This window comes from Crocuta crocuta, unplaced genomic scaffold, assembly GCF_008692635.1.
Source record: "Crocuta crocuta isolate KB4526 unplaced genomic scaffold, BGI_CrCroc_1.0 scaffold48, whole genome shotgun sequence".
In the NCBI taxonomy this organism is placed as follows: Eukaryota; Metazoa; Chordata; class Mammalia; order Carnivora; family Hyaenidae; genus Crocuta; species Crocuta crocuta.
This window is the reverse complement of record NW_027533089.1, coordinates 6,350,457-6,369,506: the sequence shown is the minus strand read 5'-3', so window position 1 is coordinate 6,369,506 and position 19,050 is coordinate 6,350,457. Positions and strand designations below refer to the sequence as shown.

The window sequence follows — 19,050 nt, the reverse complement described above, 5'->3', positions numbered from 1 at the left end:
TTTTTCTATTGTATTTTGAAGCAGATCCTTGACATCATGTCATGTCATCTCAAACATTACCATGATATCTTTAAAGTAATGACATTTTCTTACCAAACCATAATACGATTATCACACCCATCAAATTTGACAGTGATTTCTTAATGTCATTGAGTACTCAATCCATCTTCAAATTTCCCCAGTTTTATCAAAAAATGTATTTTAAGAGTTGATTTGTTCAGAATAGGATCCTTTGAGAAGCCATAAGTGACATTTGGTTATTTCTCTTAAGACCCTGTTAATCTGTAGCCGTACTTTCCCTTCATCCCCACCCTCCGGTCCATTGATTTAATGAAGAAACCTAGTTATATTGAGAAAGTCTTACAGTCTGGATTGGTGTGACTCTTCTTTGTAGTGTCATCTTAACATGTTCCTCTATCCACTGCATTTTTTAGGTGAACCAGAAGTTAACTACAAAAGCTTGATTAAATTTAGATGCTGTTATTTCTATTTCTCAAGAGTATTCACAAGAACCCTTTATAAGTGGTTTTGTATTTCCTGGTTATCCCACTTTTAGTAATGTTTTAAAATGGATTGTAGTTTAGATGTTATGATCCTTCATTATATTGATCTACTAATGGTTTGAGTATCCTCCAGTGATTGCTGCCTTAATCTATCCCATTTGGGGGTTACAAATTTTGCCCCCCCTTCATATTAATTCGTTGAAAATCTTTGTAGAATTTTCCTTTATGAACTAGGGCTGTTTAACTTTGATATGGTTTGTGCTAGACAGTTAAATTCTTGCATCTGTTTACTACTTTTTAGTGGAAGAAATTGATGCCCAGCTTTTGTTTTTTTGTTAATTATTTAAACCAGTTTGTGAATGGGTACAGCCTAGATTCTTCCCAATTTCTGCTTTAAACGTTAGAAACTGTAGGGTGCTCCCTGTTTCTGGTAGTCCCAGAGTGATTTGAGATAATTACCTTAGCCCAGAGGTGAGCAGTTTTATTTATGTAATAATAATTTTTTATTTTGGTCCTAGCTAGTGGCCCAAAAAAGAAAAAGGTGGTGGTGGATAAGGGACTAAGCAGAGCTAATTAAAATTTAAATATGTTTCTCCCAAAAAATAATTCATTGCCCTAAAATAAAGAACCAGGAAGCATTAGTATTTCCTTACTAAATGCCAAAAGAATATAAGTCACTTCTCTTACAGCTACTTATGAAGAAAAAAAGACCCACAGATAAGAGTGAGTTGTTTTCTCAAAGGAATAACATCCCTTAGGTGTTCTTGTCCTTGTATCTGTGGGTATGTGCAGTCTGTTTATACTTTTTTAGTATGATTCTATAAGATATGGAGTAAAAGCAAACATCTTTTGTGAAACATTGCAGTATGCTATTGCAGTAGGGCGATGGGGGAAAATTACAGATCCAGACAAACTGAAAATTAATTAGTGTGTAGCAGTGAGCAATAGACCAGTACTCATATGTTTTCTTATATTTAAGTGAAGCCTATGTTTTCCCATGTGTGTGTTCTTAAAATAAGATACTCATTTATTGTCTGTAGATACTATTTAATAGATTTAGGCTGTTACAGTAACCTCCAAAGAGGTGAATGCTGTTTACAAATTCTTGTGGGTTTTTTTGTTTGTTTTGTTTGNACCATTTAGTAGCCTCGGAGCTGAGGAAGAACAAAATTATCATTTGGTATTTACATGAATTTATAAGGCTACTTACATTTAATTATTATGACATAGGCCATTAAGTAGACTTTTCTAAAAAGAAATCCTGGTGGAATGGAATCTTTAAGATACTTTATACTAGTTTCTAAGAAGTGGGATCTTTTTGGATGAGTGGTATTGATAGAAGGGATTAGCTGTTTTTTCCTAACACTATTTGCTTTCCCTAGAAAAATGTGGCTCCACTGTCAAAATGCCTAGATCTTTTGGGGTAATTCCCATGATAGGAATAAGTATTTAGAGACTTATTAGTTTAAAAGTAGTTACTTAGATTCCACCTTAATTGCTGCAGTTCTTCATTTCATGTATTCTGTAGCAAAAATATTCGAAATACTGTGGCTTAGAAATTGTTTCAATGCCAGGAACCAAAGGGTTGTGTGATGCATATGGATACCAATCACTAGCCATTTATTGAATATGTATTATGTGCCAGGCATCATTCCTAGCCCTTGTGAGTTAGTCCTCACATTATCCATAAATGAAGTTAACTTTTACTGTCTGCCCACTTTGTAGATTTAGAAACTGGAAAACAAAAAGATTAGCAGTTTGCTCAGATTCCCATAATTAGTGGGTGGCTGAGATTGTCAGGGATTCTGGCTGTCTGGCTCCAGAGTTCATGCTCCTAACAGACAATTGANCCCCCCCCACCCCTGGTGTTTTGTGTTGCCAAGACATTGTTTTTTTGTTGTCAAGTTGACTCAGTGTTGAACTTGGTTATTGTATGATTGCAAAACCAAAAGTATTGTTCATATATTCATTCAAAATTAGATCCCAAATAGAGATGTACATAACATGCAAACCAAAATAGCAGACTGAATTTGTATTTTTATGTTTGCACAAAATACACATTAAAACTTAAAAACCAAAATCTTAATTTTAGCAAAGCCCCAATCTATAATATTTCATTATGACTGAATTATAGCAAAGAAAATTAGGGTCATAAAATCAAACCAAATAACCTCTCTACTGCAGACACATTTGCAAGTCATCACCTAACAAAGACTAAAAGTATACAGTCTAGAAATATTTTCTAGAAATATGAAACTAGATAAAGTTTTAAAGTGTATCAGTGAATATCATGACATCAAATTTTTTAAAAACCTATATATAATTAGAAAATCAGTATTTTATCATATTTGACATAAATCATATTTTTGGTCAGAAATCATATGAAAATGATTACATGCATTAGCTGTACTAATTCACTGTCCCGTAACCTTGGCTTTCTCATTTCATTTCTGTCTTAACTTCTATAAAGTAAAAAAGAAATTACAGTTGAACATGCCTACTTCTCTATGTGTACATTCTTAGAAAATGATCCAAAGTCTTTGGATTATTGAACTATCCTCTATTTTGCCATGGCTGAATTTTTAAAGTATTAATTTTTCAGTCTTTAAGATGTTTCTTTTAGAAAAGAACAAGAGCAGAGAGAGAATTAAGTCCTAGAATTGACTGTAGTGGCTTGGCTCAAGATTATAGTGAAAATGCTGGAGCCTAAAAAATAAAGAGGTACTTGTTTAGATCATTATGAGAACTAAAAGGGATTATTGTCAAGCTCACTCTGAAATGTAGGGGGAAAAAAAAGAAATGTAGGGGCAGAGCTAGAGCCAGAACTGAAGTCATCATCTGTGTAGTCTATATTCTCTCTTCTCACATTTCTGTGTTTTTATGAAGAAAGGGGAAACATGAAGGAAGGGAGGACTTTTGAAGTTGGTTGGAAAACTTGAGGGGATTCTGATCTCTGTCTTAAACTTTCTGAACTTAAATCTGGTGAATTTGTAGAGAACTCTTGAAAATACAAAGGGAAGTCTACTAATGTTAAGTAACAGAATGTTTGTTAATCAGTTTTGGGGTATATGATGTGTTCTGTGTTCACTCTAATACCTAACCACATGAAAGTTTAGCCAGAATACAAGATTGGATTTATCTAAGTATGGCATTAAAGAATATCAAAGAAATTTAGGCTACATTGTAAAGTCAAGTCAAAGGAGAATAGAAAGGACCAAACTAAATAAAGGCCACGAAGTGGGTTCAGTGGTTGTATGGGGTAGAATTGAGAATGATGGAAGAATGAAGTCAGGAAAGCAGATTTAAATGTTAGAAATGGATGACAAGACAAAAAAGGAAAAATCAAAGTTGTTAGCAAGAGAAGTTGCTAAAATGGATGGATGTAAAAATTGTCAAAGTAGAAGTTTTAAAGAAATTATGAGACCAGAATGTTTGACCTATCACAGGCTGATAATAGGGACTGAGAGAGGAGGAAGAATAAAACCAGGTGCTTAAAAAGTCTTTATATAATGAGAGAAAATGTCCCAGTAACCTGATGGTTGTTTTGATGAGAAAGGATTTCATGCAGAAGCTGTCTTAATTGATGGTGGTGGAACAGCAGTCTGAAAGAGACATTGGGTGCTGGCGTAGAATGATGAATAATGCATCCTTTTTCTTTCCTTTGGGGCAGGATTTAGGGAGATAAAAATGACTTTTGAGAGGGTTATAAGAGAAGTTTCATTAGGACAAAGCAAGCTTTTAATTAAAAAGTTTCTCTAAGGAACACATTGGGGGAAAAATGCAGTTGTTAATGAGAGAAAAGAGAATGGATTCCAGCAGGCAAAATAGGAATTGAAGGGTAGGTTCATAGAAGAGGAAGAATGGATTGAGGATAGAATAGCACTTGTCATTTTCGTCAAAAACAAAATTTTTAGTTTCAAGTCAGGAAATAAAATGTTTTAAAACTTCCCTCCCCACCGAAGACCCAGTACTTTATGAATTAGAAGGTCCCTCCGATGTACGCTGTTCAGCAGTATGTGAGACTTACAATACCAGATACTGAACAGGATAAAGAAGACCAAAAGAAGTAATGTAATTGACTTTGGATAGAAGATTTAGAATCAGAAATGAAGGAATAAAACAAATTCTGCATCCTTAAAAATCATGGGTAAAATTGCCATAAGGACAAGTCAGGAGAAGCCTAAGGAGATGAGACATGACTAAATGTAATATGGGCTCCTGGAACAATAAAGAATATTGGATGCACATCAAGGAAATCTGACGGAAGTTTGGACTTTAGTTGATGGTTATATATCAATATTAGTTGATTAATCACAACAATTCTACTGATGTAAGATGTTGATAATTAGGGGGAAAAGGAAGTAGGCAGGAACTCTGTAGAAGCGTCAGTTTTCCTGTAAATCTAAAACTGTTCTAAAATATAAGCCTTATTAAAATCCATAAATTTATAAATGATTTAAAGTAAGTTAACAAAAACAGTTTATTTTTTTTAATTTTTCTGGGCAAAATTAAGGATGTCTATGTGACCTTAAGATAAATAAGTTACATCACTTCATCCCACTGGACTTTGAATCTGTATCATATACATGTCTGTGTGTTCATTTCATTAGTGGAAGGGTTAGTAATAATAATGTCTCAGAACATGAGAAATCTATAAAATTGCTGAGTCAGCTCAAAATACATGGGTGACACACCTGATGAAGGTCACTTCATATGGAAAGGATCCCTGTGATACCTTTGTATGGCAGTTTATGAAGTGCTTTGACATTATATTATCCTTGCCACAATCCTAGAAGTAGAATAGGCATTTTTTAAATCTCTTATCAACATACATCAGTGTTTTTTTCCCAGCATACCTGCTGCCTTAGCTGAAGTTGTAAATCATTAAAATTAAAAGTATTTATACAACTGAAAATAATTTACTGGAGTCAAGGTATATAACACGTTTAACATAGTATTTACAAAGGTAAGATGGTAAATTTATTGACTTACAATTAGGAGTTAACATTAATATGAAAAATACAATACAGAATTATTTTTCAGATTTATCATGGTGTAAATAAATAGTACATTATGAAATATTTTGTAGGTTGTTTTTAATATAAAAGACAAGTTAAACTTAATTTTTTTCCTTATTGACAGTAATTTTTCAGAGAAGAGTATACTGAGAAATTAATTGTAGAATCTGCCATTAGAGACTTTAAAATTCCAGTAAAAACTCAAGACTAATTCCAGTGATTTTAGAAGTGTGTAAATTAGATGGCTTAAGTAAGCATTTCTAAGTTACCAGCCTGGGGGAGGGTACAGTGGAAGAGAACTACTTGCTAGTGGTATTAAGGACAGACTTCCCTTATCTCTTAAAGTACTCTTACACCATACCCTGGGCTGCCTGAAGTGAAGAAAGATAATTTGGCAGAATAACATATCACATGCCACAGCACAGTGGCCCGGGTTAGTGATAAGAAATGGAAAAGTGGGGAGATGTAATTTGGGTAGTAGTAACAACAGTGAGGATCTCACAGCTTACAGTCCATTTTTTGTTAAGCTTCCCATTACCTCTTTATTAGGAGGTAAATTGCATCTCCTTTGAGCCTATTTTCTCATTAGAAAATTAGCAATCTTATTTTTACCAAAGTGCAATGTTGTTTATTAAAAAATGGCATTCCCTGGCATTTAAGAAAAAAAAGTCTCTCGGATCTGTCACACTAAAAAAAGACTCTAGCCTAGATTTTTAATTTTCAATTACCATTTTATAAGTTAATTTCAAATCTCTTAATTCTCAGTGGTCATTTTTCCATGATAAGTCTTAATGTTTTAAATATTGTGCTACCAGGTTACTCCATTGTAACCTCCAGATTTCAGTAAGAAATGTATTTCAAAACAATTATGTCTTGAATGAAGTTTCATTGAACAAATTTTCTGTCACCTTTGAATATTTTGGTGAAGTTTTCATTAGATCATTGAATTGTATATCGACATTGTAGAGATGTATTTCAGAAGAAGCTTTTTTGCAAAAATGAAGTATTAAGCTTAGACTGTCATGTTTAGGTTTATATTTTGAATTTAGTTATGTTGATATTTTAGATTTCATGAATTTTGCTTGAAATGTCAATAAGGAAAGGCGAGTGAGTAATAGATGACTTCAGACTTAATTCTGCAAGTGTCAGTACTCTGTAATCTATTGCATGTCTCATTCTTAGTATATATATATGTATGTATGTACATATATTCATTATATATTACAGCATTTTCTTTTCTTTGAAGTGAAATCTTTTTTTTTTTTTTCTATTCCTTATTTATTGAGAATCACACCTGTACAAAGTATCATACCAAGAATACATGGCAATGGTTCACAAAATGTCTAAATATCTCTGGTAGCCCCTGAGACCCTCTTAGGGTGTCTAACAAAGTCAGAACATTATATTCATGACAGTACTAAAATGTTGTTTTACAACTCTTATTCTCACTAGTATATATTGCTTTAATGGCTAATAGAATAGGTGATCATGTGTTCTTGTTCTTTTTAAAACAGTCCTTGGCTTTAATTTCTGATATGTTAAATATAACCCATTTAAAAGCTCTTTGTGGTCCTCAGTAAAGTTTAAGAGTATAAAGGGGTCCTGAGACCAAAAAATTAAGAACATTTTCAGTGTGGGATACAAAGTTCTAGACAATTCTAGTAGATAAGAGTATTTTAATGAACAAGGTGGCAGTGAAGAGTAGAGATGTACAGGGAAAATCTAGGGAATAGGACAATTTTTATATTAATGTTGGTAACTTACTAGTTCTTGAGTTAAATTTTTCTGGCTTAGTGGGCCCTGAAAATCATTTCTTGTCTGGTAGAATTGACAAACCAGAAATTAAACTGATTTAGTTTTTGGTGGAAAGAGCTGCTCTCAAATAATCTTGATGGATTTTTTTTAAGTATTTTATTCCTAAAAGGGAGTTTTTGAGGGTTGATACTGAACTCTTCTGCATGCCATGTATTGTCAATGGTATTTGTTTTGGGCCGTGGACTGGATCCCATTAAGACCAAGATTCTTAACAGAATTTTAAGTTACTTTTTCCACTGGAAAGCAGCCAGTTAAAGGCAAGGAAATAAGGAAATAAATTGACAGTGTAATGCCCGCATCTGGAGTTTCTGCCCATATGAAATAATTGTGTTGTCAACTTTAGTTGAATGGTGTGTACATTCAGCCACAGCTATCTGATAATACTTAAGAAATACTGTTTAAAGAAAGGAGGAGGGGTCACTTTCTAAGAGTATGCAAAAACAAAATTACTGTGAGTGCATGTCTAACAATTGGGAGTATATCACTATTACTTGCCTTTGGCAGCATATTAAGGTATCCATTGAACGTTAAACAACCTATGAAGTGTAACCAGAGAGTTATTATTTAACATGGGGAAGTTTGTAACATTCTAGAATAATTGGTTAAAAAGATTCACACTGGAGGATCCATAAAGGCATCAAAGACGTGAGAAGTTTCTGTTTTAAAAGTAAAATGGGTGAGTGGATGGAACAAGATTGGCCATAAGTTAATAATTGTTAGCCAGTGTGATGGGTATGTAGGATTTGTTGTTCTAGTTGCGCTCTCTCTCTTTTCTTTATGTTGGATATTTTCCATAACAAAAAGTAAAATCTAAAAAAGAAAATGGAGAAATAAGAAAAAGGGGAAATCTCGAAAAGCTGGCAAAAAGCACTAAAATAAGCTTATCCACAAAAAGGTTGAGAAAAATATTCCACTGTTGGAGTGCTCAGAAGAGGAAAAAAAAATTCATGGGAAAATTATAAGTCAAAAACAGAAGAGATTAAGAATTACGAGTCTTAACCTTTTAAACTGTCAGTGAAAGGCCATCATAGTTTCTGTAAAGTATAAAGACTTTTTAAAACTCCTGACTAAAGTATTAAGAGATCTGAAACCAAAAGCAACAGCACATCCTTATGACATAGACAAGAAGGCTGGTGGAAAGAGAAAAGAAGAAGTAAAACATGAACTTATGGGACAACAGTACAAAGGGCCATTTCTATCCAGGTATGTCATGAATTAAACTTCACGTACGTTGGATGTTTTCTTTTTCATGGGAAGAAGAAAAGCAACATACAATTCACTTCATTAGCGAACTAATATGTATTGAGAAATCAGCTGGTTAGTAAGAATTTAAGGGATGAAAGATTTCGAGTTCATTCTTTTAATTGGAATGTGGGTAAAAGATGCTGAGACAAAAGAATTCTCTCTAGAATAAAGACTGGCATATTTTAAAGGTGATAAAACAGCAGTAAGACTGGAAAATAGAAATGAGAAGGAAATGTTAAAACTGGTAGGCAAAGGAGAAAGCCTTTGTGGATACAGTGAAATTTTCTCATTTCTGTTGAGGAAATGTGTTCATTATAACTACTTGAATGTGGAATTAAGGCAAATAAACTTCGGTAAGATTTTCTTTAAGTCATTTGAAATGAAATAATGATGTTCAGGGTGATAGGTCTCCAAGCAGTGAAGGACTTACTATGTTTGTTTCATAAGCTCTAGCTGTCTGATTTCAAGTATGAGTTTATGAAGATGATAGCACTTGGAGAAAAAAGTGAGTCACTATTATGTTGAAGATACGTATTTTAGATGTGGCTACTTGCTGTCAACCATGGAAGTGAATTTTTCAAGTCTCTGACTTAGAAATATTATATCCTTTATGCTTCGTTTGCTTTTCCGAAATAGGAGATGGAATATGGTATGTTTAATTTTTTAAGATACTGCAGGTATGTACCTTAGCCCTAATATTTAATGATTTCATTGAAACCAGTTAATTTTCTCTGATACATTGTCAGCACACCATTTTTCTAAGTGTTATAAAAATTAACTTTCAGGAACCGTTTGGAATGGTCAGCCGTAAGCCATGCAGCCTTCGTGCTTAAATTGGTTTTTGTAAACGACTTGTGTGTGTTTCGTAAAATATGCTTTATTTTAAAATTAGGGCTTCCTGTTGCAGCTGTTCCAGGAGCTCTGAGTCCTTTGGCTATTCCAAATGCTGCTGCAGCAGCTGCTGCAGCTGCTGCTGGCCGAGTGGGTATGCCTGGAGTCTCAGCTGGTGGCAATACAGTCCTGTTGGTTAGCAATTTAAATGAAGAGGTTAGTAAAATAATTTTGTGATGTTTATTCTTTAACTCCATTTCATTTGTGAAAGTTTCTCATGTTTATTTCATTTTGCACTTGCCTTTCTTTTTATGTACATTCATTAGTCAAAGTATTTTCTGTATGTTTCTATTTCTGAATAAAATCTATGTATTTGNCTTTGACAGTCATTTCTCTTTATATATATATTTATTATATTATTATTATTATTATTTTAATCTAACTACCTATTTTTCCTAAGAAAAATATGGTGAAGTACTGTAGTATGGCTTTTTATTTTTGTTGTTCTCAAAGGCAAATGTGATCTAATTTGCAGATTTAACTGTAAAGCAATTTTGTTCTTTGCCTTTTCTAATTATTTGCTTGTTCATTTCATGCTTATGTGTCATTGCATTTTTTTAAATCTTATTTTATGTGAACTACTCTAATACATTTTTCTTTGAAGGTTCTTCCAAAGATCTTGACGAGGCACTCTTCCAGTCTTTCTTAGTAATTTTTTCTTTGCAGTTATTAGTCATTGTCTTCTAAAAATATTTTTCAACTTTATTCCCCTTCCCCCTTGTTAAATAAAATTTATTGCTGAGTTATTTTCTTTAGTTGTACATTTTATGTCTGGTATATTTTATTTTGATTGCTATGAAAGCTGGTATGAAATGTGGGAAGCTCAGTATTATCAGTTTACAATATCTAATTTGAATATTTGTTCATTTTTAATTGGCCTCTGTTAATACGAACATTAAGTTTATCATTTAATACTATTGTCATTCACAGTTCTGCATGCTAAAATGTTTGAATCAGAGTGCCTTTGTTTTTCTTTTAAGAATTTTGCCTGCATTTCATAACCAGCCATGCTTATGCAGTTAAAGTTCAAAGTTTAAAATTCCTGTGCATGCTTTCCTTCCCTATGTTGAGATGAAATGCTGTAATTTACTCTTTGATATAGATGTACTTTACCCATATTTGTCTTGGATGACTACATTTTACTCAGTTTTTCTTGTACAGTACATAAACCAACCATTTTCTGACCAAATTCCTGCATTTCCTATGTACTGACCTATATTTTATTTTTTTTTTGTTCCCCAATTCCTTATTTTTTTCTTCTGCATTGCTGTTTCCCTTCCCCATTTCATCCTTTTCCCTGTGTGTTCACCTTCCCTTTCCTTGTCTTTTCCCAAATGCCCATTCCCTTCCCTGTCTTATCCTTTATTTTCCTTGTCCTTGTCTTCATTCCCTGTCTCCATTCCCTATGTTCATGCTTCTGTGCTTGAACAAATGTTCCTCGGACCAACTTGCCCCAATTAACCGCCTTGAACCATGATCCATGACCACCTCACCATTCTGCGGGAACCACCCTTCGTTATGGATGATCTGTTCATCTCCGCTCTTCCTCGACTCTTCTCTCTTCTTGTCTTACGCTGCTTGCTCTTCTCTCCTTCTAAAGATGGTTACGCCCCAAAGTCTGTTTACCCTCTTCGGTATGTTATTGTTAGCACTATACTTTTATTATTGATTTGATTTTTGTTTCACCTTAATTCTTATTTGTAGCTAGCACTTTGGCTTAAAGTTGAATAGTAAATCTTTTGCTATTTTTCTTTGCTATTTAAAACTCTCCATAGACACAAAATTTGTTTTAATGCATGCTGATTTATTTTGCATGGTCTTTAATTTAATATCATTCACATAGCTTTGAGGGTTTATCAAAAATTATTCTTTTCAAAATTCACTGTTCAAAATCTTGATCTTCTTTATTCATTTGTGAGAATGATGAGTTTGAATGAGTGATCATGTTGATGTCTGAATGTTTCATTAATATGTCAGAAAGATAATCTTCAGCTGACTTGCATGTAACATTAATTCCATTTTTGGATTACCTCTCTGTGACTCCAAAAAAGGTGTTTATGGAGATGTGCAGCGTGTGAAGATTTTGTACAATAAGAAAGACAGTGCTCTGATACAGATGGCTGATGGAAACCAATCGCAACTTGGTAAGGTTAAACAGTTACGCATACATGTTTAAATCTGAATCTGTTAGTAAAAACAAACCCCTTTATGGCAGTAAGAAGCATTTATTTACTTATTTATTTATTTAGGATAGCCAAGGCTCAAAATGGCACATTAAGTTTTGTATTTTAATGTGAGTCATTACACGTGATGAATATGTTTGCAGTTTTCTACTGTCCTCTTAACCATTCCTCAAGTACAATCCAATGGAGAAAGGTTTGGGCTCTGAAATTGCAATAACAATTTCACATAAGAATCATGACATTTATATTAAAGATCCTTAGTGTTTTTCATTCCTAGTTACTCCCTGAGATAGAAGTTAACTGTTAATATAGTCCATGGCATCCTGATTTATGCAGTGTTATCTTAATTCCTCTAGATTTTTGCCTAAACTTAATAATAAAGAGTCACTTGGAAAATGTATTTTAGGAGTAGTAGGTTTTTACAAAGTGAAGCTTGTGCCACATACAGTACACCACTGTTAATCCCTTTTGGTATCTAAAATGTACTTTAGTCAGATTACACTTACATTCTTATCTTAGGTAAATATTTTTATTACGTTATCATTTGCCTTTGTACACTAAGTCAGATCCCATAAATCTGGAATACAACTGCACTTTCACAGTGTGATAAGACTGTAAATATCAGATCTTTAGCTTGTAATTCTTTTCATTGAGATTCAGGAATGCTAGTGCCTCAAGTTGGTTGTTTTCACATTGTTAATTTTGAAATTTGTCACTTATGACGTAAGGACTAGTATATTTTTGCTCTTATACCCAGTGAATCTCATAAACTTGAACATGATATATGGACCTTTTGACTTGGTATCAGAAGTAAATTTGAATTTTATTATTTCTTACTGGCTTTCATGGTCTCAGACAATATATAAGACTAGACATCTGCCTCTCCACTTTTTAAAATAGAGATAGCCATCGTTAAAGAAGGATATATAAAAAGTGCTAATCATGTTCTAGGTTCCTAGTAAATCTTTTTCTTCCTCTGTTGTGGATACTTCTGTGTTCTGGTAATGGTAGTCGTGGCCATTGCTTTTATGTACATTGTAAGTAGCATTTTAGAAAACATTTCTTAAATGTTTATTTTTTTCTCATCACTGTGTGAGCTGTGGGTGACATTACCCTCATGTGAAGTATATACAGTCATCAGGGTTAAGAATTACCTGAGGTAGAATTTAATCAAATTCTTCTGGGTTTTTTTTTTTTATATATATAATGACTAAATAGTCATTAAATAAGTGACATTTTAACTTTTACTATACTTACATCAGTTTGTGCTATTAAAACAATACCACAGAGTGGCTTAAACAACAGATCTTTATTTTCTTGGGTACCAGTAGGTTCAGTTTCTGATAAGGGCTTTCTTCCTGGCTTGCAAATGGCCACCTTCTTGATGTCTCCTCCCACGCCCTTTCCTCTGAGTTCTCTAGGTTTCTCTTCCTCTTCTTCTAAGGACAGGATCCTTAGTGGATCCTGTGTTTTGATAGGTTAACTTTAAGAATGATGGTGTAAACCCAAGGAAAGAAGATAAAGACAAGACTAGAAATCACTAGAAATCACTGGTATAGAAGACAGTTGAGAGAAAGAACAAAAAACTAGAAGCTGGGTTTTTGAGTAGATTAATAAACTAGACAAGTGGATGTTTCCATTTTTTGGAATAAGGCAAACACAAATAGTTTTTTGAATTATAAAGGATATAACTGTTGCATTGCTCCAGTTCCACATATAAACAACTCCTGTATCTATAATTTTTTTTTTTTTTACCATCTTTTAACTTCTCATTATTCTTTAATATCTTCTTCAGAGATTAAGGGAAAAGTAGAAAATAATACTTAATCCAAAGTGCCATTTCCACTGTGCAGCATTGGCTTTTTTCTCTTTTATCATTGATTGTTTTGTCCATTTATGTCATATTTCTCGTAACAGATTTCAAGATATTATAGTCCCATTATTTAAACTTGTTTCATCTTAGTAATTCAAATACTCTTCTGTTTTTTGTTTAATCATTATGTATGCCTTAGTATTTGACAAGTTTTTTTTTTAATATTTAAAAACCCTGATATTCTACCCTCAAGTTCAGCCCTCATCCACTTCATATTACTTTAGATTGTTTTGTCAAGTCAGCAGGCTAGACATACTTCTCATTACCTGACTACTTCTAGAGATAAGTTTTTGGTTATTTTGCTTTATTTTAATCCCACTTCTCTATTCTCCGTCTCCTCTTGGTGCAGGAATTATGCCTAGGATTTTTTATTGTTTTCTTATTTCTGTTCTTCAGTATCTCAAAGCTCAGCTGTTTATGCAGTCTTTTCATGGCTTTTCAAAGCTGAACTAAGGATAGCTTTCTTACAACAACCTTATTCTACTTCTTTATACCACTTCATTCCCAGATTAATTCCTTATAACACGTTCCTTGTATGATGTAATAGCACTTTATCATAAGCAAATTAGTGTTCACCTAAAACAGAATTATAGAACTTTGAAAATATTTTATAATTCAAATAAGTTTTCTAAAAGGAGTTTATGTACCATTTCTATGAATAATTCAGTTGATTTTGTAAGTGAAAATTTAGAAGTATATGTGAAGTGCTGTAAAACTAGTGAGAAAGAATTCAGGCCCGAGAGATTTTTTCCTCTGTTGGCCTCAGTTGCAAATCTAAAGAAGAAAAAATCACAAATACATAACACTGCAGTAAAACAATTGGAAAGAGTAAACTTGTTTTTACAAATTAGGGAAGTTGTATGGGAAATAAGAATTTACTTTTAATTCTTTTCTGAATGGTACCTTATACTTCTATAGCATTTTTCTTTACAGAACTGTTTATATTCTATACAAGTGTGAAAAGATGCTTGGATTTAATAAATTCTGCATATCTTGGTGTCAGACTATGTAGTATATTAGTCAAATTAAGTAACATTGTGAGTAGGGATTTTGTTTTCATTTCCCTACTCTTCCACCTTGCCTTTATCTCTCTGCTGTTAATACTTTGAGTAGTCACCGGACCTTCCTTTAAAGTATATGACTTATAAAATGGTCATAAGTTCTTGTGACTAGTGAATAAAAACATATAACTGTTCTATAACCTCAGACCAGTTTGTTTAGTTTAAAAATAACCCAACTACTACCTCAGAAAGTAGGCATGTGATGTTCTGTGTTTAGGCACTGTACTGTGTGCTAGGATAGAGACCCAGGTTCCTGCCTTCATGTACTTTGCAGTCGGGAGAAGGAGGAGTTAGATAAATAAATTGTGATAAATTTAAAAAGAAAAGAGTACTGCATGGGGAATATGAACCCTTTCCAAAGAAGAACAAAGAGAAAGACCACGAGGGATAATGAATCAGATGAGATGAGAAATTACTGTAGATAGAACAGCATACAGACAGGTCTAAAGGTAAGAAAAACTGGCACTTGAAGGAGATAGTTTTGTATAGCTGGAGCTTAAAGTTCAGAGAGTACAGTACTAAAATACTGGAAGTTTTACAGTACTAAAAGTACTGGAAGTTCCAAGAAGGGTGAGCTGGTTCTTGTCTTACCACTTAATTCTAGCACTAACAAAGTAATTGGTATCGTATCATCGATAAATATGTTCAGAGAGGCTGGGGAGATGAGGATATAGTCCAAATTCATTCTTCAACATGGCTTTATACCTCCCCTAGTCTGGCCCTAAGGATTTTAAGCAGATAATAACATGAAGTTTGCAATTTATAGAGGTCATCCAGCTGTCTGTGTAATAGGATACATTCAAAAAAAGTAGAGAAAAATCCAGCAGGAAGACAAATTGGGAGACAGAGTGACACAGATCAAAACATTGTGACTGTGAAAAGCAGAGAATTGAGAGATAATTAGGAAGAAAAAGGAGTACGGTAGGACTTGGCAGTTATGGGGTAGAAGAGAAAGAAGTTACAGATGAGTACAAAGTTTCTTTCTGTGGCATCTAAGTACATGGTTTATCAGCAGTTTTGGCAAGGAACAGAGATTCATAATGAGGATTTTCATTCTGTGAAAGAAACTTGCTTTTTTGCTAAAATGCTTGTCTAGCGCAAATAAATTTAAATCATATCACCAGTGACTGTTGAAAACTTAAGAGATTTATTTAAAAGTCTTGGCACCTGGGTGGCTCAGCAGGTTAAGTGTCCGACTCTTGGTTTTGGTTCAGGTCGAGATCTCATGGTTCGTGAGTTCAAGCCCCACACTGTCAGCATGGAGCCTCTCTGCCTCTAGAAGCTTAAAAACAAAAAGATTTTTTTAAAAGTCATAGAATCCAGTTATTTCAGCTATTCCAAAAGAAATTTTTTTAACTTTAATATTGTTTTTTAATAGGCATTTTTTCTTCTTTTTATAGCCATGAACCATCTTAATGGACAGAAAATGTATGGCAAGATTATTCGTGTTACTCTGTCTAAACATCAGACTGTACAACTACCTCGAGAGGGACTTGATGATCAAGGGCTAACAAAGGATTTTGGTAATTCCCCATTGCATCGTTTTAAGAAACCTGGATCCAAAAATTTTCAGAACATTTTTCCTCCTTCTGCAACCCTACACCTATCCAATATCCCGTAAGTATTAAAGCTGGAGATTTTTAAATGGGCATACACTTTAGGAATAAAATTTGAAAATTATTATTAATCTTTTTTTTCCATCCAATTTTCCTAGTCCTTCAGTAGCAGAAGAGGATCTACGAACACTGTTTGCTAACACTGGGGGCACTGTGAAAGCATTTAAGTTTTTTCAGTAAGCAAGCTTTCTTATCTTTAAAGTTTTCTTCAAGTAGTTTTTGTTCTTTTTGTTTATGGAAATATTTGGTTCTGTAGTGGGCAAAAATTCAAGTATTTAAGCCCTTTCTAACTATTATGATGTATCTAACTTGATAATTTTGTTTCAGAAGAGATCACAAAATGGCTCTTCTTCAGATGGCAACAGTGGAAGAAGCTATCCAGGCCTTGATTGATCTTCATAATTATAACCTTGGTGAAAACCACCATCTGAGAGTGTCTTTCTCCAAGTCAACAATTTAAAAGGGGGGAGGTGAAGATTGAGGGTGTATCACATTGGTGTCATCACCTATTGACTGTTCAGAAAAGTGGGGACCAGAGTTTGATTTTTTTGTTGTTGTTGTTTCCTTTTTTTCTTTCATGCTGTTATCATTCCTTGGTTATAAAATGAAATGGCATACATAAAGGCAGAGTTGTTAACTGCTAGATTTCATCTGTTCTATAGGGAAGCCATTTTTATTGTCTGTTTAAAATTTTAGTTTAATTATACTTTCCTTTTTCAACTTAGTTGACATACGTGCCTTAAAAAGGAAAACTAGTGTTGCTATTGTGCATTTACTAGGAAAAAGGAATTGGTTGTCTAGGGCACATTGTTATATGGGAATTACAATATGTTTAGGCAGGGGTGTGTAAAAAGGTTAAGTTTTTGTTTCTCCTGCTTGGAACTTATTTTGAATTATTGGCTTGTCACATTTCTTTCTATTTAATCAAATAAGATACATGATACTGAGAGAATTAAAGCAGCATTTTTTAGTTTTTACTACCTTAGGCTTTATTGCTTTAAAAAAACATTGGCCTTTTGTATCTCACAATTCTGGTCTAGATTCAGTTATGAATGTAGGCATTAGTTAAAATTAACAAGATGCAGAGTATTAATTTCTTAAGACAACAAAGTGATTTCTGTAAGTTTGAGCCCTACGTGGAAAGCATTGTGGAATCTTAACCTTTTTGTACACACTCTTGTGGGACGTATCATATAAATGTCAGCACTAAGTAATGTCTTGTTTGTGGCTGAATATTTTTCGTAGATGTTTTTGAAGTTGACATGACTTACGTGCATTTAAATATATATTGCCATCCTTAGTTTGTAATTAAGATTTGGAATATGGTTGTGGATTTCTGAGCATGTGCAGACTGGTCTAGCTAGTTCAGGAACTGGTGCATGTATTTTTCAAAGATAAAGAAAGTGTACTGCGAAAATTTGCAGGAAGATTAATTTTGTGGCAGTTTTCTAAAACTGACAACCAGGTGGGACCAAAGTTTATGTGCCTTTAGTCTTAATTTACCTTGCATTGTAATATTCAGTTTTAATAAATCTTCAAAATATTTTGTATTTAGGAATAGATCTGACTTTAATAAAAACATGGCTCAGAATCTACAGGTCAAATTAATTTGAACAGTTCTTGTCAATCCGAATTGTTGATTCTGTTAAAATGACCAATACTTTTTGAAATTGATGTACTTAGTTTCAAGATTCATAGATTCTGTTATCTATGTAGACAGAATGGTCATGTATATTTTCTATTAGTTGAGTTTTTACATCTTTAGAAATGTAAAATTCAGTATAGTTTGAAAGCGGCACAATTAAAAATTAATTTTCTAACAAAGTTGGGAGGTTTGATGGTTGTTTAATTTCCTTTTGTGTGTACTCTGCTTACCTCTGTAGCATGCTCAATAAACACTTCTGTAGCTCTGTATTCACCTTTTCTGTCTTTCTCTGCTGCCTTTTCTCTCTCCTCCTCTTTGTTTTCACTCCACTGTGCTTCTGAATTCATGTTTATTCTCTGCCAGGGTGGGAAAGGAGTAATAATAATATTACAATTCTATGGCTTTATACCATAAATAAATCTAGATGCTGTGAAAATATACCAGCTGTTTTTTTTTTTTTTTAATTTAAAAGATAGTAACTACTTTTCAGGAGGACACATTAAACATTTCCCACCCTGTTATAATCTACTGCTTTAAAGACATAACTTTTATTATTGTATCTTGTTAATTCTTTCTATCTCTTTTGTTGTTGTTGTTTTTTTTCCAGATTTATGCACTACTAGACCTTTTGGATTTGCCATGCTCTCTTGCTGCAGTTTCATCTCTCATCTTTTGTGTCTGCTAAAGATTTCCTACTAATTTTAGATTACCTTGTTAGGTTTTAACAAAGGGTACTAGATGTTATTGGGAAAAACAGCAACATACAGTCTACTTTTGCCCAGGTATTTGAAAACGTCAGGGTAATTTGTGATGTTATAATTTTCACTTTTTAAAGGAGTCCAGTTAGGGTGCTATTTGTATTACCCAACATATTTTTGGCTACTTTTAAAAAGAAGGTATGTTGGTGTCAGGTGACTTTGGAGTTACACATGTTGTATAGAATTATTATAAAGTAATTGAGAATTAATGTAAAAATCCTACATTAGAATAAAAAACAAACGAAGGAGTAGTAGGTAAATTTAAATGTGCTATATTAATACAACAATTCACTCATCTCCAAGAAATAAGAATATAGTAAATAATTACATTTGAGTCAGCAACATTGAGGTTATTTAGAAGCTAGATGATCCTCTTATCTTTTCTTCTTAAGATAGGATTGTATTGCAGAAGCACTGAGCAATAGCAGATGTGCCTAGAGTG

The 19,050-nt window shown here is 33.3% G+C and overlaps 1 protein-coding gene across 5 annotated transcripts in view; it reads left to right on the top strand.

Annotated features, from left to right (window-relative positions):
• Positions 1–18,288, top strand: part of PTBP2 (polypyrimidine tract binding protein 2) — a 78,446-nt gene extending 60,158 nt beyond the window's left edge. For 2 of the 5 annotated variants that reach the window (XM_077746178.1, XM_077746182.1), the window contains exons 9-14: positions 9,474–9,628; positions 11,073–11,106; positions 11,524–11,616; positions 15,990–16,206; positions 16,304–16,381; positions 16,533–18,288. In XM_077746178.1, coding sequence (XP_077602304.1) covers positions 9,474–9,628; positions 11,073–11,106; positions 11,524–11,616; positions 15,990–16,206; positions 16,304–16,381; positions 16,533–16,665 — 710 coding nt within the window. In that variant the 3' untranslated portion in view covers positions 16,666–18,288. The remainder of the gene's footprint in view (positions 1–9,473; positions 9,629–11,072; positions 11,107–11,523; positions 11,617–15,989; positions 16,207–16,303; positions 16,382–16,532) is intronic. The other 3 variants (XM_077746181.1, XM_077746180.1, XM_077746179.1) reach the window with 3 other exon arrangements.
• The last annotated feature ends 762 nt before the right edge of the window (positions 18,289–19,050 follow it).